At 51.4% G+C, this 23,187-nt stretch overlaps 1 protein-coding gene across 9 annotated transcripts in view; it reads right to left on the bottom strand.

Annotated features, from left to right (window-relative positions):
- Window positions 1-23,187, bottom strand: part of LOC122387466 (protein grainyhead-like) — a 71,844-nt gene that overhangs the window by 38,761 nt on the left and 9,896 nt on the right. Inside the window, exon 1 of one of the 9 annotated variants that reach the window (XM_043377699.1) lies at window positions 2,894-2,979. The exons of 7 other annotated variants lie outside the window; for them this stretch is intronic. In XM_043377699.1, the coding sequence (XP_043233634.1) occupies window positions 2,894-2,916 (23 nt within the window). In that variant the 5' untranslated portion in view covers window positions 2,917-2,979. Of the gene's footprint in view, window positions 1-2,893; window positions 2,980-23,187 lie in introns of those variants that run through there. One more of the 9 variants, XM_043377695.1, reaches the window with a different exon arrangement.

Raw genomic sequence — 23,187 nt, 5'->3', positions numbered from 1 at the left:
TTGGTGCGGTGGGCGTTGGAAAGATGACGACATTGGATGGGGATGACGGCGACATTGGAGTGAATATGTCGAAGGAAACGGGTGCGGAATCTGTGGTTTTCAGAGGGTTTAGTCAATATGACGACTTGATTATTGGATTCAGGGATGATGGGGCGACATTTGCGGCAGTTCTTTCATAAAGAACACTTCTGGCGCAATGTTATCGGTAACTTGAATTGCAATTTATTGCACATCAGATTTCGTTGCAGCGGCATCGCCACTGGTCTGTAACGTAGGTCATTGATCATGACATTAAAAGACCTGCATGATTTGCAATGTGAAATAAATCAATTAGGTCTAACAGAATATAATTTGCTATCGGGCCATCATTGAAGGGACTGCCTATAAAAACTATAAATCAGATAGTGCTCCCGTATCAGGATGAATTTCCGAGTAGTCGGGCGGAGTTTGACTTCTTGAAATCAGCGTGAAGAGCACTGGCATTGATACGCCCAACAGTCAGCGCCGGCAAATCAACGCGTATCGCCAACTCGGCTCGGATAATCCTCACAGAGGAAGGGCCGTGTCGACTGACCATTGAAGAGGCGGACAGGTCGCGTGAGGGGCGCTCGCACGCACGCGGTCGAACCGATACCTCTCCGCTTTACACAACACCATTGCGCAAGTCGGCAGCTCTGCCAAAGCTGCAGGGCGCGCCGCTCTGAGCATTCTGTCCATCACGGAGATTCCGCGCCGGATTCGTTGATTAGCAACTGTTGCAGAATGGCACACGCGATGACGGTGATCTGGCATCGGGCGCTGGAGGCCCTTTATCGGGTATACCAGAGCAGAGGCCATGCAAGATGAATCCCCAGTCGATGCCGAAATTCAATCGGTTGGAGATGATGCTAGATATGCATGCAGAAAACAGCAGCCTATTTTCCATGTTTGGCCTAGGGCATTGCATAAAACAAGATGCACTACCATATCACATTTATCTTCAGTGGAAATCGACAGCCAGGTCCTCTCATTACACAATAGCCAGAGCATATACGATTATACAAGCATATACGATGCTATGGTCAGCCGGCCATAGCACAGTTCATTAATCAGGTAAGCTAGCACCATCAACAGCTGTTTTAAACATCTTCGTCGCTATTTTCGCTGTCGAATCGTGAAGGTTCATCACACAAAATCCGTGAAATAGAAATGAGAAGTGGCGCAACCTCTCACATTGGAGTTTGTAAGTACCGCAACAGCCAACTGTTCCCGTATGCTCTGCTGAATTCACGGCTATACCGGCGCGCTTCGTCGCGTTCTGTGGCCAGCCTGGCGCGCTTACGGCGGTCCTGGCGTCTAGCCGACGAAGGACGGCCGACTTGGCCGACTCGGACATAAACGGTTTTACAGCCAGTATAAAGGACGAGGCCGAAAACGCCGCGCTCTCCTTCGAGAGATTGTGTGAGAACAGAGACACAGAAATGAGAGAGAGAGAGAGAGAGAGAGAGAGAGAGAGAGAGAGAGAGAGAGAGAGAGAGAGAGAGAGAGAGAGAGAGAGAGAGAGAGAGAGAGAGAGAGAGAAGAGAGAGAGAGAGAGAGAGAGAGAGAGGGAGAGAGAGAGGCGGATGCACCTGGCTAGAGATCGGGAGAAACGGCGCGGATCCCTCACAGTCTCTAGAAGACAGTAAGAGGCGGGATAAGTTACAGAGGCGTGTTTTGAAGACAGACATTAGCGTAGACGAGATATGTGAGAAAATTAGGTAAGATGGAAATTGTAGCTTGTGCCTGTAGTTTTGTTTGACAGTAACATACAAAAATAAGTACCTATCGTACTGCCATTTGTTTTTTTTCCTCATATTATCAAGCTTAGGGACATGAATCCCGTCATAGTATTTAAGTTTGAGTGATATTCGCTAAAAACGTTTTTTGCAGGAGAAATGTACATTAAATGTTTATTTTTTATTAACAGCCGGTAATTCAGTTCTTTTAAACACTTGCTTAGATACTTTAAAATTAACATAGGTACTGATGTGTCATTATGTATAAAGGTTAATTCATATGAAATAGTTTCTTTTTCGTCGTGTATGGCCAAATGCGCGATGTAGGTAGATATAATGAGAAGCAAATCTAAACTGACAAATTTGTCAAGTTAGCGGCTTTTATTGCATTATGAGGGATGCGTATACCTACGATAGGTATGTGATAATTGGTACGGTATATTTAATAGAATCTATATACTTTTTTGTGTGGCTCAAAACAAAAGCCCAACTATTCGAGCGAGTATTGTTTATCTATTCCAAAAGGGATTCTATGATTTAAAAGGTTAAGATAAAACAGCAACTGTTCAAGAGGGAGTGAGGAACACAAACCTGGAAAAGTTTTCCCATAGATATATTGAGTCTACTTCAAAATAAATACGTTTTGATATTCCTACGTATTGAAAGTTATTTACCAAGTGCTTGATGGATAGGAAAATATCATTGAGTCCATATTGAGTCAACTAACTACAAGTTTCCCTTAAGTTCTTAGGTAGGTAGGCATTGCTCATCAAGGCCAAAAGGAGTCCATAAGACCAGGCGTGAACATTTGGTTTGTCATTTATATGTAGGTACCTTGAAGGTTCTCAGCATGTCACATTTTCTCCGTTATGTCAATAGCTTTGGATAGTTACACTTTTATGCACCTATGTTTACGGTTTGGATCGGGACACCAATTGGAAAAGGCAGGCAGGAATAAAATATCCAGGTAGACCTCAAACCAGACACATTTTTAAAACCGGATCAAGAACGGAGCAAACCGGTTTGGCAACCAATACTGGTTTCCAATGTTTCAAAAATATGGAAATACCGATAAAAAAAATACTTACCCCACCGACCACGTCATCGGAAGTGGCCACTTCTTCCCGTTCGCTCACCTGAGGAAGCTGAAAAGCGGCATTCCACACAACACTTGAGAGCGTCACACGACCGGTCCTCCCGTTGACAATTAATATCAGCCTATGATTTGGACGGGCCCGATCGGGGCCGGCCGCAGTGGTGCCGCCTGGCGGCCAGAATCCGAAGCCGAGCGCTCGGACATGTCGCCACCGGGCAGCGTAAAAACACTCGCAGCTAATGAGCGGGTCCTTGGTGGGAAGCGGTGGCGCAGACACACTTCGATAAGACATCGCTAGAAACGGAGCCTAGCTATCTGGTCAGCCGGGGGCGGTCCGAAAATGGCCGCCGCAGCCGCCCTCGGGAGGGCAGAGCGACGGAGATAGAGCGGGGAGAGCAGGGAGGAGGGTGGACACTGACGGGCTCCGCCCTCGGCAGATAACAACCGACAGACGATAGACGACTGACGGGTGACGATCGGCAGACGACGGGTGACGGAAAGACGGCTGAGCGACGTCTGAGTGACAGCAGCGGAAGGGGCGATGACTGGTCATGGCTAGCCGATGATGGTTGCGACTTGAGGCATGAAGGATGATCGAAGGCTTATCAATGATGGAAGAGGATCAATGACGCTAAGGACTGACACTTAAAATACCCCAACTGCCAACCGATAGCCTATCGTTGATACTTATTTAAATTCAGCGAACAATATAAAGCATCGCCGCTCCGTGGAGGAGAAAACGATTGCACCAGTGTGCACCATGTCGCGTGCACTGGCAACATTCGCTGAAGTGCACTTACGTGTGTCGATCGTTAACATCATCCTCATCGACCCCCAGTAAAGCTGCAACGGACCCGGTGCCCGGGCCTCGAATCCTGCATCCCTTCTAACGCCAGCGCCGCCACTTTTATGACACCGCGCTTACCATGACAACAGCAACTTTGTTTATGTACGATCCCGAGACACTTTGGGGATCGAATTACACCCATGTGACCTGACCTCTCCGTGTAGATTGCTGGGCTACACTGCGGGTGCGCGTCAATTACTAATTCAACACTTCGACATCGCACTGACGTTATATCATCTCAATCGACTACCAATTGACCCCGCCCGTCAGGTCTGGTGACACGATCACTTCCAACGCCCGCCGTTTCCGTCGTTAACGGTAAACGCGTCACTTCTGGGATCTGCCCTTCACACGTCGCACCTGCTTTTCTTCTCTCCTTTCTCTTCCCTCTCTCCTATAAGCTCTCTTTTTTACTCTTCCTTCTCTCTCTCTCTCTCTCTCTCTCTTTCTCTCTCTCTCTCTCTCTCTCTCTCTCTCTCTCTCTCTCTCTTTCTATCTCTCTCTCCCTCTCTCTGCCTGGCGCTCTTCCTACTCTTTCTTCTCTTTTTTGTTCTCTCTTTCACTCTTCCTCTCTCTCTCTCTCTCTCTCTCTCTCTCCTCTCTCTCTCTCTCTCTCTCTCTCTCTCTCTCTCTCTCTCTCTCTCTCTCTCTCTCTCTCTCTCTCTCTCCCCTCTCACGACCCACCAACGTTCGCCCGCCTCCCACCATCTACGACCGATAGTTTTTGGTTTGTGCGTGCGTTCACGCAGCGCTCGATAAGCGTGGGACCAGTGTCTCCTATGGCGTGATGGTGGCCGTCTAGCGGCGTGAGAGAGCCTCCCAACAATGGGGTCATCATCGGCCGATACGTGACGTGACGCACGGAGACGTGACGTGACGCCGACCGTCGTCACAGAGGTATCACAGGGTGGAGAGAGGGCAAAGCGGGGCGGCGCATGGGCGAACGGGCGCTGAACGACGCCGCAGGGGTCTCGCGGATGGGGTTACATGAAAAGTCAGAAAGACACGTGACAGCAGCAGCTGTTCTTTTGTAGTTACTCGACGGTTCGATTTTCAATCTGCTCCCCTTCATAGCCAGGCAGCGAGTTAGCTCCCCATTACAAATACAATTGAAACGATTTCATTACCACTACCACTCGGGCCATAGCGGTCTGTGAATGCCATAGCATAAGCCATGCCAGCCGGTTCTCAGAGGCCTGGGAACCGGCAGGCTTGTGGCTGACCCAGTCCCCATGTGATACATGGCCCAGTAATGGCATCATGTCGCCTGCACGTGTGGGAAAGGTCGCAGGGGCTAAGTGGCGACACGTGTAGACCGCCACCCGCGGTAAGTGGTCGACGATTTGCGGTGGGGCCGAGCTATCATTTCCTGCCCGGCGTGGGAGCTCGTGATTCGTGAGGCGTGACGCGTGAGGTGCTGGGCGCGAGGCGTGAACGTGGTGTGTGATAGGGGTGTAACGGAGGCCGGAATGATAGGGCTTCACAGGCGCTTTCCAGTAGGATCTACAGCTCCGATTCGCGCACAAATGGCTGACAATCTCCGTGTTTGATACGGCTAGTCACGAAAATGATGACAGCGCGAGAGCTCGGATTTTATACACATTTTATCTCTACATCCTCGCCTGCAAAAACCACCCGGTGTCCACCGAACAATGACTGGTTATCTAAATACGAATGTGTATGTAGCCATCATCGAGGTAATGCATCAACCTGCCTGATCGAGGCTAAAAACTGGGCGTCTCCCCGCTCCCGATCTCTGGTCAGCCGTCGAGTCGTTATCGAGCAGTACCCAGCCGGTCCCGAGATGTCACCCGTATCAAAGCCAGTGACCGCCGGCTTCCTCGGCGCCGCAAAAAGACCACCAAATGCCGGGAAGTAGCCAGAGCCGAGCAAAAAGTGAACCGTACAGGCCATGTTTTGCCGGCATCATTGGCACCCGCATACTAGGCATAGCGTAGATGGTTGGTTTGTCCTGTCAGTTTTTATTGTCCGGCAGCACTATTCAAGAATCGGCCGATATTCGCAGTGCTGCTGCGGCGCTCGAGACACTTCGGCACGCAGTATTTGACAAGTGTTTTTACCCAAATTCAGTTTATTTTTGCAGGGTAGAAGCCAAAGCACCGGTACGCCGGGGGAATGAGCTGAATCGGCCCGAGACGGGTGCTGACAGCGGCCGGCGTGCCTTCATTCCGTGGAGTCCGGGACAGAGACGTGTGCTTCTTTGATCTCGGGTTTCGCCGCCCAGACACCGGGGTGATTTTATTAAAACGTGATCATCTTAATAAACAGCGGCAAACATCAAAGAGAATAAGTGTAGCACACAGCTGGATACGACCGCTTCCATATGGGTCGCAAAAGATGCCCGAGTAAGAAGAATCCCATCGTTTAGAGAATTTCTGAATTGATGTAAGGTCACTCTTGCAACATCTTAGCCCAGGCCTCAGACGCTCACTCTCAAGACCATTGAAGCTTGCACTGCGTCCCATATCACAGGAGCTATCCGTCACCCAGAAACCGGACTGGGCCCGCCTCCCCGCCCGCCCCGCTTCACGACTGGGCTAGCAGGTCCGTGATCGTGCCCGCCGCGCCGTCTGCCGCCGAACCGGAGGAGCTGACGGAGCGGGCCGACCAGTCGCGTCAGACGCGTCTACCAAACCGGGCCAAAACTCGCCCCACCGGCCGATCTTGAACATGAACTTGAGGCTGGCGCGCGCGCGCCGTCTCGGGGACGGCAGGGGGCCGTCTGAGCTCCGGTCGAACCGGTCGGTCCAGAACCGCCCGGGCCCGTTAGAGGCCGGTACCCCTGTCGTGCCTCCTGGTCCCGTCAGCCGCATAGTAAACCGGCCGCGCTGGTAACGCAGCCTCCGCCGGTGTTGTACCGGGCCGGGGCGGGGGCGACCGGTCCCCAGCAGCTCCTGAGCAGGCCGCCTACCTCCAGCCGGCCTTGTCTGGCCGAGCTGTCGAGCGTCCAGCTGAGGGAGCTCTCGGTACATACCAGTCACGGCACTCTTAACAGACCGTCAGATGGGGAGAGTCCGAACAACCAGGGTCTGATGTGCATTTACCAATAAAAGCCAACTTCATCCATTCTAGTAATAAAAGAATGTCAGGGCCTCCCGGAATTTCTGTCACAGGTAGACGTGACTTAAGGGATTATAAAATAATGGCTCATTTGCATTCCCCGCTAATCTGTCGAGAATTTCCTTTCGAAATTCCCAAAATGATTAATATGATTCCCGATCCAGGCAGTTTTACGCCCACGTAAAAGATTGATCAGATTCTGCACAGGTCGACGGTGAACGTCGTCGCCAATTAGGATTCATCGATGCCCGCTGTCGAAATCGGCCGCTACCGAGCCGCACATACGTCTGTCGGAGCGCGCGGCCTCGGCTGACCGTTTGACGAATGCTCACAGGCATCTACTGGCCGCGCTTTCGCAAACATCGTTCTAAAGATGAATGCGCTGTGGCTGTGTTCGACATACCCGCTCACAGCCGCGCACACACGGGGTGGTTTTTGCTCCTGATCCGCTCCCGAGTCCCACGCGGGGACAGAGGACCCTCCGGAGGTATTATCGATATCCGAGATCAGGGCCGTTTGTGATTTACCGGGAGCCGCGGGGCTGGAACTGGATGCCGACTAGTGTGTCCCGCGACTGGATGGACATCGGAACTCGTCAAGAGTCGGACAGGGTCGTTCCCAGGGTTCCAGGCCGCTGGCGGAGGGGGGGGGGGGGGGCTCGCGGGCCCCGAGGGTCACCCGAGCCGCCCCGACCGACTGGCCTGTCCTTCCCACAGTCCGACTGCGTGACTCTGAGACTGACGCCGCTTTTCACAATCTCGAGTATCCATTTCAAGGCTGAGTTGGCTCAGATGTAACAGATACAATTGTCATGGACATGGCTCGACTAAAAAGTGGCTTTCTCCGGGCTCAGATATAGCGGTGGTGAGTGACAGACGCATCAGTTCCCGGCGGGGAAAAGGATGTGAACCCATTTACTGGTAATCGGCCCGCTGGATATGTGTTGCCTTTGCTTAATTGAAATTCAGCTAGCTTTTGATCTTTTATTAATCATCACTTAAGCTCTTATCCGTTAACTTTAAATCTTGCAAAAAAACTACATTTCATAATTATACCACGTAGGATGTAAAACCACGCCAGTGTTAATTGACAAGTACCTACCCATCTGCCCAATCTGCAATAATCTGTCGGTAACACATACGACAGAAAGGACTAAGAGAAGCAAAAATTGCGCGCAGCAAGGCACTGATTTAACACGATTTTTTTTTTAATTCTTTAGCAATGGCTTATCGATGCTAGCATTCATTTTTTAGGTATATCTGTTTTGAATATAACCAGGAAATGGCAAGATTATGCCTAACACCAAAGCTCATTACTCAGCTATTGCGTCTATTTCGTGCGCGTTGTTTCTGAGTTCCTACTTTCCAATTAACCAGCATGATTTATCGTCCACCTCATTATACCTAATGTGATACTAATCTAAAACTTCAATCAAATGCATTGCAAACATTAGGATCTTTGCAACCACAAGAAGCATTATTAGTTCTCAAATGCTAAGCCTAGTCATAGTCATCCTAATAACCTTTACGGAATTCGTCATCGGGAAAGCCATTTTATTGTCGTTTCTGGCAACAGTTTGCGACACCGACGCCCTCTGCGGCGTTATGGTCACCCGGAGGTCATTCAGGTCACAACGACCGTTCAGCCATTCACCGGGCTAATCCTCCCTGGACGTGTGTCCGCTGTGGCTGGTGACGTCACTGGAGCTGGCAGCTGCAGCTGATGACGTCACTGGATACATGGGCGGGAGAAGAGTCTATTTGCCACAGGGCCGAACGCTGTTCCCTTGAGGGTTCCTTAGGACATATGTCCTTGCTGTGTTCCGTAAAAACGGGTGATATCTGATTAACTATTTATTTAATTTGAATGCTCGCTTTGACATAAATGCTTTGACATTTTGCATAAAATTAGGATCTATTTAAATTGAAAGCCGTTTTCCAATAGTTATCCTTTCAGATGCAGAGCCAGCAGCCTTATCTTCTTAGAATTATTCTTCGACAAAAGAGACCTATGAGGGCATAAACGTCGCACACCTCCTAGTTAAGCAGCATGCAGAACACACTTGTCATGGCAAATGACCGTTGCAGTCTTGGCACCGTTAAGACAAATGAATCACCATCTTTATTACAGCAGCGCATCGGTTCACTGAATTTGATATCGACTCATCGGTTCGGTGAATTTCCTATCGATTCTGGCCATCATCGTGGTAGGCACCCTCCTCGGGACTCGACCGGACCATGGTCGAACTAATGATGTCCAGTTGGTGATAGGGTGAGGTAAGGAAGAGCAGTAGGATAGACGTACATGCGGGGTAGCCAGCGAGAGGGAGAGAGAGAGAGAGAGAGAGAGAGAGAGAGAGAGAGAGAGAGGGGGGGAGAGAGAGAGACATTTCCTCAATATGGTTATCCGCTCGCTTTCAAACAATAACTGCTAAAGGATAAAATTAATAGGTACTAGCAATACTTCAACCATTAATCGCATCGAGCAAAATGTCCTATGACTATTGTTTTACTGTTTTCTAATAGCGTGTATTAATTTTTGTCAGCATTAATAATCGACTTAAGTCAAGGTTTTTCTTCTACTATTGAATATGTATGAGCAGAGATAAGCACTGCGGCTACACTTCACTCGCTAATTAGCGTGACATGTAGGAACTTTTTCTGATTTCGACAATCGACCTGATAGTGATCGGCCGGCCGAGCACTGTGTAAGTGTCTTCATGTGTAAATCATTGTCGGCCATATCGTGCGCCGATCACTAGAGTGTCAACGCCAAACATGCAGCCAGAAATACCAGTTTTTCATCATACACGCCGGTAGGATATCTGCAGTGGCGGTGGCGAGCCGGCGACACCGGCTAATGTGAGCTGGTGTGGTGGCAGAGAGAGGGTTAGACCGTACGGTGGGCAGAGTGAGGGTTAGACTGTACGATACAGATTCACCCGAGGTAGGGATGGCAATTATGTGATGTCGATAATATTGATCGTGGAAGGCCATGATTAATACAGAATTAGCTCTAAATATGACGACCTGTTTGTCGTATGCTCGTCTAATTCCCTTTTCATCTTAAGTAGGATAGGTATAAAAACGGTTTTTAAAGTTTGAGCGCATAGTCTTATAAAGTCTTCTTGAATGAGTAATCGAGTTTCAAAGAGCTGCCAGAAATAAACAATGCACATAATCATCACTGTTTTACTGCAGCAATAAATATCCAAACGACTTCCTGGGACCGCGACTTTAATCAAAGATAAGCATCGGACGTGTCGACCGACCAGGAACTGGAGAATCTAAAAATGAGCATTTCTCTAAGCGGATGGATTGGTGTTGCATGCTAGGCTTGGTCGACCACAAACCCTTCTTAAAAGAGGCTAAAAAGAATCTAAAATGTTGATAAGCCACCACAGGTGTGCAACGCACTTAGAAGCAATTTAAAGGTTGTATGCTCAAGCCGACGGCCAGTGTTGAGCTGAAATATTGCATGCAAACTGTCACATATTACCATTTTACGTTCAAGTCATGCAAGAAGATAAATTGAAATGTGCTGAGTCAACACAAGAAAGGTTTTTAAATAAGCAGGAATCGGCACATATTGGGCAATGCATGTTGGAAAATATATTTTGGCTTAGGCTGTAAAACATGATGTTTGATGTGTTGTGTTATGTATTAAAATGTCTACATGAGACATCAAATACTGACGAAATGTCATTTATTAATTTCCGCAGGTTAGGTGCTATGATGTTAGCCGTTTTCACGACGGGCTATCTGGTGAATGCACTTAATTTGACCAAATGTGCACCAAATTTCTCTTACAATAAATATCTTCGTATCATGAACTTATTCCAGTGTTTCAATAAAAAATAGTGCCTGATTATTTGAAAAATGAGGTATTTATATAAGCATCGATGCAGCCCAAACTGATAACTGTTAAGAAACATGCTGAATCTTATTTGATCAAGCTACACCAAAGCTGCACTTAATCTGCACCAAGTATGTAAGTACCAGATGGCCGTCGTGAAAACGGCTAGGTACTGTTTCTCCCTTTCTTCCTTTTCGAATTAAAATGAGGTAAAAGGCTATGAAATCGTTTTGATAATATTTTTTAACCTCAGTGTGGCCCGAAACGCAAAAAAGAAACATAATGCACTATATTTGTTGTGAAAATTTGTCGTAATGATTAATGTGGATTGATCAATATATAGCTCTTGACGATGCAATATATTGTCCATCAATCGTTAAAGTAATGCGAATTGTCTATATTCAGGAGAGGCAAGGTGAAAGTGTGATTGCGCATCTTGCAACAGCCTGCCTACATCACCAGCCTCCTTATCTAGAGGGGCGGTGGTGCAGCCACTCGATTTCCCAATGGCAAATTTGTTGAAACCCTTCAGCGAGCAGCAGCCTCTTCACGAAGCGGTTGTTGTCCGCGATGGCACTCGAGTTGCAGCAAGATGCTGATTCACACGAGTTGCTCTGTATGCCTGCCTAGTCGTGCAGCGATCGAACAGTCTGCAGTTTCTGAAGCATCCTCGCTCTTGGGTCAACCACGCCTCTGTCGGCCCCAGAACACCCCAGCAGCGAGTCATGGCAGCTCCCGGGTCACGACTCACGCTCACCTTGTCCAAGAAATCCGGCCCGCTGGCTCACCCTGCAGGCTGTCTGGTTTGACCTACCAGAGAACGCCAACAGCGGCGACAGCGCAGGTGATCAACGAGCATTAGCCAGCCCACGGCCGGCCGCGCGACTTCACTCACGCGGCCTTAGACGTGCTCAAGAGCTCCTGCACTCGCGTGCTCATGTGCTCATGCGCTCTCGCAGCCATAGATCTACCCCACCGCCAATGTCTCCGCTTACCGGACAATGCTCGACGTGAACACACGGCAGCCATGAACAATGCGGCCGGATGACGTCCACGGATATATTGCACGCGGCGCTGCAACTTGTGATAGGCCCGACAGGCGGCCTGGCCAGCGCGGCGGACAGCCAGCCGGCGCGGCGGGGTAGGTGGAGGGCGCACCGCGCCGCGCCGCGCCATGGGACAGGTGACACTTTCCACCGCAGTGCAACGGGCGCCCGAGCATGAATATGAATGCATTGCGGACCTGCACGAGGCGACCCTGCGACTCGCAGCCCCTGTAAATGCTACATAATGCATTACGTGTCCCATGCCCGACGCCAGACATGGTGAATAAATGTAATTTTATGCACGCTGGCTCGTCCTGTAGATATTTGTTGTCAAAAGAAGAGCACCCTGCTCTTTTATCCGCATGAATAATGCATAAATTTAATGAGCTGTATGACTCACTTGTTAACAGTATAGGGGTTTAATGCACTTGCAGTACAATTGCGTGATTCCGAGCTCACGTTGCAGTTATTTGTGATATTTTTAGTGTTGGATAGCAACACTTAACACTACATTCCGGATGCAACCTGTAATTAATTAACCAGGAGCCTGCCACTAATAGGGTTAAAGCTCAGAATCAAGCTACGGTGTTAGTCAAACTACCATTTTTAGGCTTATATATGGTAAAGATGATGCAGTATTTGATCTGCAACGGCGAATCAAATTAATTTGGCCATGCATGAGCAGATACGATATCTTGCCACGCTTTTGCACCTGGAATTTATGTTTTGATAGGTTTTAAACATGGCACTTCTGATGTTACATATCAATTGGAGAACATGACTCATCAGTCATCACTCGACTCCAGAATTCCACGTTCATCAGGCAAACCAGTGGCACAAGCTTGTTTTGAAAGCACAAAACGTGGAAGCATGTTGTGGTAGGTACGTTTATCGATAAAAAAGCACTGAAACAGGGACTACATCAAATGTTTTACTATGATGCTTTCAAAAACAAAACCCTTAGGTTTCCACAATAGGCATCTCTGATTGTTTACCTTGAGCAGTGCCATCGTCACACCTCGAATCCCAAGTTAATTAGAGCATACAGTTCCGAATCAATTCACTTCCAAGCAACGACATTCTATAGAAAGGGAAAAGTCAACAATGAGCCCAATTCACCATGGACTCCTGTTTCTCCTGTATATAAATGTTCAAATCACATTATTTTAGTAAATGTACTTGCGACCGACGAATCGTCTCAAACCGTTATGCCAAGCAACTTATGAGGGGGACGGATTCCGAAAAGTGGCCGACGGGAAACAACCTAAAACTAGCTTTTAGCGGGGCCGCATGTGATCAATTGAAGGTATTTTGCCGGGCGTGAGAGACGTTCTGACAAACGCAGACCCAGTTAAACGTCACGAGATACCTTGGGATGACGGTACCAGCCGGACACATCAGAATAAACCGAGAACAGAAAGAAGGCTCTTCCAGTCTTTACAGACTCGTGGTCGAGATGTGTGGTTCTGCTCCACCACGCCAAGTAGGGTACAAGCCGCCACTCAGCCACCACACCCACCAAGCACCTGATCTCAGTACCGGGGTCGGACATGTCATGTCTCATCAGGTGGTCGACAGGTGCTCAAACCGCTGCAGCACTCACCCTGTCCATCCCCACCTGCTCTACTCCAAACAACTCCAAGCCGACCCACACCTGAGGGCTGACGGGTGCCCCAGCAGCCGACATGCCAGACGCCTTTTCGGCCGAACAGCCGACCCGAACCCCTCTGTGAGGGCTGACGGGGGCGCCTTCTCCTACCGACCCACACCTCAGTGGGCGCCTCCTCGGCCAACCTACTGGCCTCAGTGGGAGCCTTTTCGGCCGACCTACCGGCCTCAGTGGGCGCCTCCGCGGCCCGCCTGCCGGTCTAACTCTGATCCGTTCCGGTCGGACGCTCAACAACGGCACCGCCCGCTGCCAGACGAACCTTGGCTGCCGCCGACCGGCTATGCAAATGCACGGCGGCCGTGCGCGCGTGGTGTCTGCTCCTGACGCGGAAACCGGCGCCCACCGGGGGAGGCGGGCGGGCGGGCAGCGGGGCCGACCCGCTCGGCAGGCTGGTCGGGCCGGTTGGACCGGCTGCTGCCGCGTACTACGGCCGCCAGACCGGTACGCTCCCGGGGCGAGTCATTCAGAAATCTGGTTTGTCTTGTTCCGATGAGATGGAGAATTTTAGACCTGTTTGCATGGCCCGCGGCAAGGCCGGTGTCACGACACGCTCTTGGGATAGGCCGTGCTGAATGGCAGACCGGCTCGGCTCGGCGGGGCCAGTACTGGTTAGGACCTGCTCCGTGTCTGCCCCTCCTCCTGCCGGGCTGCTGTCGGTGGTAATGGTAGTGAGCTGGCACGAGGACGGGTCGAGAGACAGTGAGGGCGTGTGGTGTGGATGGAGGCGGAATGGAGGAGTCGGTTTGTGTTTCGTGTTTGTCGCTGTGATGGGGTGTGTTTGAGATCAGTGTGGAAGGGTCAGTGCGTAGGAGACAGCACGGGTCTGATTTGAGGACAGGCTACGTGTGGGCTGTGACAAGCGCAAACAGAGAAAACGCAGAAAATCAAGAGCGTGGTGATCTGGGCTAAGCAGTGAAACGCAGCCTGTTTTTACTATTCTGGTCATTTTGACGAATCGATTGGTCAATATCCTGTCCCCATATTGACCCAACTGTGAACTAAGTCCCTCAGGACCTCAGGGGACCTTGTGGTGACCTGTTGGTAACCTCTGCTGACCCGTGGTAACCTGTAGTGACCTGCGGATCCCTCGGAGGCCCGTGCTGACTGTAAAACTCCTCCCTCACTGGAGTGAGGCCCGATTTGTGCGGCCCTCCAGCTGCCAGCGGGACGAACCGGTGATTTTTTAGACGCCCCCGGCACACGAGCCAAGTGCAGCTCCGATGGTATCGCCAGCATTAACGGCCTCTCGGACCTTCTGATGCCCACCGCCGGCCCGGCTCGGACCGACGCCGCCAAGGCCGCGCGCTTCTAGAATCATTTATATCTCTGGATTGAATGTAAAGAAGCGCCATAAGCCCGAGATTCGCAGTTCACTGGGCACACTGTCGCGTTAGGCATTTTAGGTCAGACGACACCGCATCACGCTCGCTAATGACGGCGCCGGTTTTTTATCAGTCGGTTTCAAAGGGTAGTTGCGCCACCTGGACACCATGTGTCGCACATTTGCATGTCGGCGCGCGCCTGGCGCTCGGCTTGTCAAGGCTTTTCGTGCCCATAGTCAATGTGCGACACGCTCTGAACAATCAGAGGAAAGCAATATCGTGTGGGGTGACCCCCGCTGTTCGTGTGTGCCGCGTCTATCGGCCATCATTTCCTCGTAGGCGTTCGCGGCGCGGCACGTCAGCACTCCCCGTTCTGCCGTGATTCGCGGCAGAGTTTTGCCGGCGCTACTGATGACGTCACAGGTTCGAGCGACAGTCGACGGGACGACAGCGCGTCGCACCCGGATGCAGGTATCAGCCGCTGCATCGATGGCATCAAGACCAAGATGGCGATGCCGGGGGCGCCCCGCGCCGCCGATCGCCGCCCCCGTGCCACGATTGTCTTAACGGTGGCGAGAGTGACGCAGGAGAGGTCAACGGCAGGACGCGGGTACTGCGTGTTCGTATACAGCAAAGATTAGCAGCACTGCAAAGGTGTGCAAGGAAGACGAGCGAAATGCTAGAATGGGTTGGCAAATGTAAGCATTCTGTGCATTCTGAGCATTATGTGAAGAACTTGCTCGCAGAGCGTCTTCAGACAGAACAGTTCACCGCCTTCCATGACCTTGCTGTGATTTCCCCAAACCCTCAACAGCTTCCAAATTTGCACAGCAAGCCACGTCCAGCCTCGCAAACATCCTTGACGGCATTCACGTTCGGTGTCGGCTGACTGGCGAAACCCAGGCACCGCTGCGGCCGTTCTCAATGCACAGATCGATCGTGGCTCGCTCTGCCATGCAGTCATGCTCTCTGTTCCGCCGTTCGTTGTCGGCTCCGCGTCTCTCTCTGGCGTCCTTGATGGCGTAGCCGCGGGCTGCCGGCGCAGGCGGAGGCGCGATGCACGCCTGCACTCTGCGGCGTCCGAGAGCTGCACGCCCTCGCGGCGTGGCGCCCCTTGGAAAGCCGAGATGCCCATTGGTGCGCCATGAATTACTGGAGGATGCAGGATAATGCCAGCCCCCGGCGGTGCACATAATTGGCGCCGAGAGGAGGCGCATGCGCAGTGGATGGTGTTGGAGCAGAGTGGAAGCAGAAATCGCCCGCCGCGGGTGAACCATGAAGGCTGCATGGAAATGGAGCCCGCCATGATTTGCCGAGATATCGACACGTTTATGAGCGCCGGTAGAGGCCCATCGGCTGCATACGAATTCAAATGAGAGACGTCAATGCGACGTAGGTGGATATCAGCCAGCGCAAGCTCTTGGTGAGATCGACATTTGACAGCACTCTACGACTATACCGCCGTGGTCTTCATGTTAAGTTTCGACTTTTTATGGACCGGAATATCATCTCTGAGCGGATATGGAAGGCGCACAATAGACTGGGAAAGGACAGGGTACGCGGCCTAGAGGGTTTTATGTTTCAAGGTGGATGAACTCACGACGGGGGTTACGGCCGAAATTTGATGCCGCTCCATTCAGTCGCTGGCGAGGACGGAACTCGTCATTTCGTTCACAAACTTTGAAGGGGATTCTGACATCAAAAGGCCCCCAATATCCGGATATCGAATGTTAGTGGCTTGCTTGACCCTGAACTTCAAATAATCGCTATTAGCAAGGACACGTGAAACACGATATTTGGCGTCAAATAAGAATGTTTTTTGCTTATTCGTATGCCAGCTGGATGTTGGATTCGACTTCAGCTACCTTCTGATGTCATTTGTACCGACTATTTTTGGACTGTTATAATGCACCAGAGAACCATTCGACTGGATTTTTTAATGCCTCATCCCACCGCATTCATGACCAGCCCCAGTTCGACAGATTTAGGCGTCATCCCTCCCCTGTGCGCCGCCTTTGTCTGAAGTCGAGCGGCGTCGGACGGGCGACGCTGGCCCTGCGCCAGATCCAGCGGCCGAAGCGGCACCCCTAGCACGTGTACAATCGGCACAATCACATACGATTCGCCGTAGCGGCGGCCTACCGGGAACTCTCATGGCATATGCATCGGCCCGTCCGTCCGGCCGGCCGGCGCACTGTCGCGCGGCCTGGGGCTCCGTCCGTGCGACCGTGGTCACTGTCCCTTCCCAGGGTCACCCGTCGCCTCCGATATGTCACAGCGTGTAAGACACAGCCGGACGGCCAGCCCTGCTGACTGCCAGTGGCCTACTGGAGCGAATCACTGGAGCGGCCTCGGGGGCTCCCTTTTCTCTCTAGCTACCTTCTCGGCGCCTATAGCCACGGCCACCGCCGCGTTTATGCGACGGTGACCGTGGTCCAGCGCGGCGCATCTCCGTACGAGCGCGCGCGCTGCGTGCGGCCACTGCAGTGTTTTTCGCATAATGTATTCGCACGACGGCGATACTGCATGCAAATCCGGCTGTTTTCCGCCGAGTCTCTGGTCGGTCGGCCAAACAGGGACGCGGCGCCGCCGCGGTGTGTACGTCCGAGAGGCGGGTGCGCTCCGCCCCGGGACCTGACAGCGTGACTTCGTGCAGGGGTGACGGAGAGATGGGGGGGGGGGGCTCGACTGCTGACGAGGGAGGGTGCTCGGGGCTGGACGGTGGCCTGGTGCTCTAGCCTCTTCTAGGGGTCGTGAAACGCAAGGGGGTGACGTCTTGGCTTTCATTTTGACATCGGCTCTAAACTCAACTTGATGTGGAATTGGATGAAAATAACCTTGTGGTAAAATTTGCTTTTAAAGTAAATTATTCGATTCACCATGTCAGTTTGCGAGACTCTCAGTTGGGTGGCCATTCGGCAGTCAGATATTCAATTTTCGTCACATCACCATATCATCGGCCTGACGTCAGTGTGTCATCCCGTGGTGAACGTCCCATTGTCGTGCTGATGTCAGACCATAATCAGCCATAATCCATTATTAATCCGTTGTCTCTCGGTGCACTGGCTCGTCAACCATCATGACGTCATCCTGTTTAATCTATCATTTAGACATTTCAGTCCAGTCCGACAGTCATCAGTCAATCAGTCCGACAGTCATTCGGCAATAGATAGACGGTTATCAGTCTGTCCGTCTGTTCGTCTGCCTGTCTGTCTGACTGTCTGTCTTTCTGTCAGTCTGTCAGTCCGTTTGCTCTTCTGTCCACCTGTCAGTCTGTCGGTCACTCAGTCCGTCAGTCTGTCCGTCTGTCTGTCTGTTCGTCTGTCTGTTCGTCTGTCTGTCCGTCTGTTTGTTTGTTCGTCCGTCCGTTTGAACGTTTGTCTGTCTGCCCGTCTGTCCGTCTGTCCGTCAGTTCACCTGTCCGTCCGTCCGTCGTCTCAGCAGTCTGGCAATCGGTCATAAGTTGGTCATCGCATTTCTGTCCGTCAGTCGGCGTGATTGTCATTCCAGTGTCGCAGTCACCCAAGGCGACCACGCTTTCAACGGCACTCATTAGCTCCGAGAATTTATGTTCCTTTCTCTGGACATTTTATCTCCGATGGCTATCTGAGAAATGTCACGTGATTAATCAGTTATAACGAGTGACAATTAAAGAAAGTCTAATGATTGGCGATATGGCCGTGTCGCGTGATTGGGCGCCCACGGTGGACGGGGCGGGACTTGTGTCACCGCCCACCGCCGGCGGCCGGCCGCGCCGCCACCGCCGCGCCGCGCCGCGACACGCCGCACCGCGCCCTAATGCGACACAGCGCCTAATGCGGAGCCGCGCCAAAAATGTCTTATCGCGCGGCGCGGTCGCCGGCTGGCCGACCGTCCGGCATTTCATGAATATGTAAACGATCGTCGGCACGCACGCACTTTGCGTGTCACACGGGAACGCGACCGGCAGGAGACGGGACCGGAGAGGACCGAGAGGTGTGCCCTTGGTCGGCGTCTGTATCAGAGCAGGGACTCGGCATATGCAGTCGAAAAGTCATCCAACAGTCAACACCACAACGCAGTGAAAAGTTTTGTGATTCGCATATACCTATGCGTGACTATTTTGACTGGGTAGACGCATGATATGGGAAGTGTTTCAAAAATCTATGTAAGCTAATTTAGATGGCGTGCTGTTTTATCACACAAAAAGCAGGGCAAGGTGCATTTGCGTGCTTGTAGATTGGATTATTACGTAAGTGAACGTCAACTTTAATCGTGAAGGTTGAGTGATTTTTGATGTTATTGTTATTTCTTGATCTCAGCATGCTTTTAGTCAAATATAGCGAGGCTGCCAGGCGCAACATACCATTATAAATGGACATTGGACAGGTATTTGAAGAAAAAAATATGATACGCACACTAGTAAATCCTGCTAACATCTAACCGGAAACGTAAGCATGCCACACATAATGTCAATCTTAATTCAAATCTAGTAAAAAGATGAATAAACAGACTTCAGTGAATAAGCAGTTCGTGCAGTGAATCAGGGATCATAAAATAGAGCACCCTTTGCAGCGCGGCAGTGGCCGTCACCTTTGTACAGCGAGGGCACCGGTGCGAGGTCGTTCTCCCACACCTTTGTGGCGGGCCACGCACGTGGCGCAGTGGGGAGCCACGCACTAGACACACACACCCCTCCTCTCACCATGGGAAGCCGCCTCCGCCGCCGGCCGGCCAGTAGGTCGCACTGCTGTAGGCCACGCTCCGACCGCCACCCGTTCCGTCAAACCCCAACATATCACGGATCACGAGTCACGGATCACGAATCACGGAGCGCAGTTCTGCGGGATGATTCTCGCGCCGCGCCACGCAGTCTCTCGCCTGTCCTCCCGGCGCGCACGGCTCGCTCACTCACTCTCGGCCTGCTCCGGCCACTCTCGTCCCAGTGAGTCTGTTCACTTGCAGCGGCGCGGCGATGTGCTTCTAATTGCTGGTGGCTGCACACTCTCCGGGCTGCGGCATGGCACTGAGCGGGGCCGGGGGGCAGGTGGGATCGCTCCCTACCTGCCCCGCCTCGCCGCCGCCGCCGGCGCCGCCCAGCGCTGCTCTTTATTCGTGATGCCGTATTCAGCGGCCCGACCCGTCTCTCGGCTTTGTCGCGGCGCCATTCACGCGTGGGAACGAGCGGCCCGCAGCCCAGAGACGGCCGGCCAAAACGCCCCGCCGCCCGCCGTATTTATATTATAATCGGGATTAGTAAAAAATGCCAAGCATTGTTTACTAAAAAGTCCCGATCGCATACGATTAGCGTGAACAAAGTTGGAATTGTGTGCGCACCTGATCACGAGAAGGCCAGAAAAAACCGGCGGCGGCGTCAGACACGGCCCGAGAACAGCGCTCGACGGCTTAACATTCCACAGTCAGCGGCCGCGAACAACGCGGATAATTTTTGCGCATATTGATCGGCGACTGGTGAGGCTCAGAAGCGGCGACGTGCGGCGACCGCTTACTGGAGCTGCGAGCTACCGCTGCGCCGCTTCCCAGCTTTTGGCCGAGCCCCGCTGTGCAGACAAGCTGCTCACAAAAAGAACATAACGACGGCGTCGTCACCTCGTTGACTGTTTGGCTGTGCTGATTGTTTGTGGTGTCGACTGGGACTGGTCTCAGGTGCCGCGGAGACAGCGGGAGACGGGGAACGCAGGGAGAGAATACTTGGGGAGACAGCGGGGTGATGAGAACACAGAGAACCCCTTCCGTCCCCCCCCCACCCCTCTCCAATAGGAGGAGCCGAACAGTCTAAATAGCCGCCGGGGCAGCGCGGGAGGCGGCGGCATGCATCGGTCCATCGCTGTCCCGCCCCGAGGGCCTCATAAACAACTCTGCCCGCGGAGGTTTGATGATAACAGCAATCTGCCGCACCAGATCACTCCGCGATTGGCTATACGCCGACGCCGGGTGCATGGGCATTGCCGGCAATTCGCACTAAAACCGCGCTAACGGCCGCCGCTCCGTGTGCAAAATTCGGCGGCCGTAGAGCTGGCAGCGCAAAAGAACGGTCCGACGGTTTCAGGAGACGGGGAGAGGAGACGGCTCCTGTTCGGTATATGCTTTTATATACGATCACCGAAATGAGCATCAGGCAGCTGGGAGGAGTTGTGAATGGAGACATTCATAGCTGGAATATCCGAAGGTTCGCCATCTGCATGCATGCAATATTTGTCAGTTGTGTTCAAGAGTTTCATTGTAAGCTTCAAGTTAACCCTCGCCCATGTAGGGGGGGGGTTGGTGCAACCCCCCCCCCTGAGGTTTTTCGGAAATAGTGCAAAAACGGCGGCGCGCAGCGCCGCCAAATTTTGGGTACCTTATGGGGCAAACCTTGCGCATCTTTTGATAAAAAAAAATTGACCGGGTCATGTCAGGTCACGGAGTTATGACGTCACAAAGGGAACAGCCTCCGGCCGGATTTTCACAAACTGAGTGCCAACGCCCGAGGTTTCCTGCCGGTGGTACGGACATCGGTTGATGGATCGTGATGAAACTTCCCATGCATGTTGGGGCAAGTATTGGCTATCATATGGTATAAGAAACTTGACCGGGTCAGGTCAGGTCACGGAGCTATGACGTCACAAGAGGAACAGCGTCCGGTACTATTTTTGAAAAGCGCCCGAACCACTATTTTGCTAATTCTTGTCACCTCAATGGGAATATGCAGCAATATTAGCTTCTATAGGGAGCAAATGGACCTTCCAAATCCAAAAATACAATCAGATTTCAAAAATTTAAATTTTGATTTTTCGAATTTCTGCCGCCGACTGTGACCTTGCCGACTACCGGCGCTCCCAACGCGCCATTTTTTAGAGCTAGGGAAACGAAATACATACCAAACGATAGAGAATTGATCAAGGAACACGATAGTGAAGGTTTCAAGTCGATATCTTCCACCGTTTTGCCGCAATCGCCGCGGAAAGTTGAAAAAAGTCTATTTTTCCGAAAATTTGACCTTTGACCGGTCAAAAGTAGGTCAAATGTTGACCTAGGACCAAAAAAATATACCACCAATCGCGAGATCTCGGCGAGAGCAATCCGTTGGTCTTTTCCGCTAAGCTCTACGACGCTCCGTTTTCAAACGCCAAGGGGGGGTCGCACCAACCCCCCCCCCCCTGCATGGGCGAAGGTGGCAGATCGCCGTTTACGGGCGAGGGTTAACCATTTTGAGCTAAGAAGCCACGGAGCAGCAATGTATGTAATTCTATAGCAAGGCGCGTTGACATACGTTAATACAATACATAAACGTGTCCGTCTTTGGTAGTTGTTTCTTTGCCAGCGGCTGGTGTAATCCATCTAAACACCGCTTGTTGACGCACTGGGGGCTTATCGCTGACAAAAACTGATTATGTTAATAACGCTGGAAAAACTGCACATGTGGCTGAAACCACAGCGCGGGCCACCATTGCCACATGACAACTGCTTATTTTGTGGCCATTGAGGAAGTGTGGGTTTCCCTGCACGAGGAAAATATTTATCGCCACATCTTCCACAGCATGTTTTCCTTTGGACCAGCAGATAGCGAATCGTAGCCGATAGCGTGCATGGGTACAATTATGCATGATTTACTCGTAAATCATGATTTGTGGGCGACACACTCACAGTATGCATGGCTCTCTTGCAATGTGTTTTTTACTGGTATTTGGTATTTAGGATTAGTTATCAGGTAATATGCATAGGCGAACGGCATTAGCATCTATTGCGGTCTAAAAGTCAACATAGCTGTTCATTCTTTCTATGAAATTATGCCTTAATCCTAATCAGAGTCCGGAGAGGTGCAACAAGGCTCCAATCGGCAGCGGGAGAAATATCAGTGCAGGGAGGTTTTCGCCATTATCGGCTACTTCCGCAGCGTAAGTACGCCTCTCAGCACATGTGGAAATAATAACAATAATAATAATAATACATGATTGTTTATTTCATACCATAAGCAATCCATATTTTAATGATGCCATAATTATTGAACATGTGCATTTTGCCCATAAAAGCACGCTTTCTTTCAAATCCTAGCCAATGCTTGCCTTGTTAAGCTTAGGCTACCATACTCCATAATTAACTAACTTCATATTTTGTCTTATTTAGATTCATATCCAATGTGTTTTGTAATCAGACACCGTACACGTCGGTATCGGTGATAGAGAAGTCTTACCACAAACAGAAACATATTCAAGCACCCTCCGTCCTCTGCCATTCAACCCATCGGCAGTCTCACTTTGCCTGCATCCTCTCTCAGTATTTCCTGCCACGGAGTCTCCCATCGTTTCCTCCCATCACTCTCTCCCTCTGTTAGCTCTTTTCCTCCTCTCCCTCAATCCTCCCCCATCTCTAACTCCTCCTCCTTTTGTCCCCCAAGACGTGCAGTTCCTCTTAGCATCGTTTCTTGACCGACCGTTACCATGCTCGCCGAGGGGGGGGAGAGGAGAGAACAGGTGGGGAGGGGAGGCCAGCGTCGTGCATGAACCGCCGTGATCAACCCCCTCACCCCCCCCC

This window comes from Amphibalanus amphitrite, unplaced genomic scaffold (genome assembly GCF_019059575.1).
Source record: "Amphibalanus amphitrite isolate SeventyFive unplaced genomic scaffold, NRLGWU_Aamphi_draft 000287F_arrow, whole genome shotgun sequence".
Lineage (NCBI taxonomy): Eukaryota > Metazoa > Arthropoda > Thecostraca > Balanomorpha > Balanidae > Amphibalanus > Amphibalanus amphitrite.
This window is presented reverse-complemented; position numbering and strand designations above follow the sequence as displayed.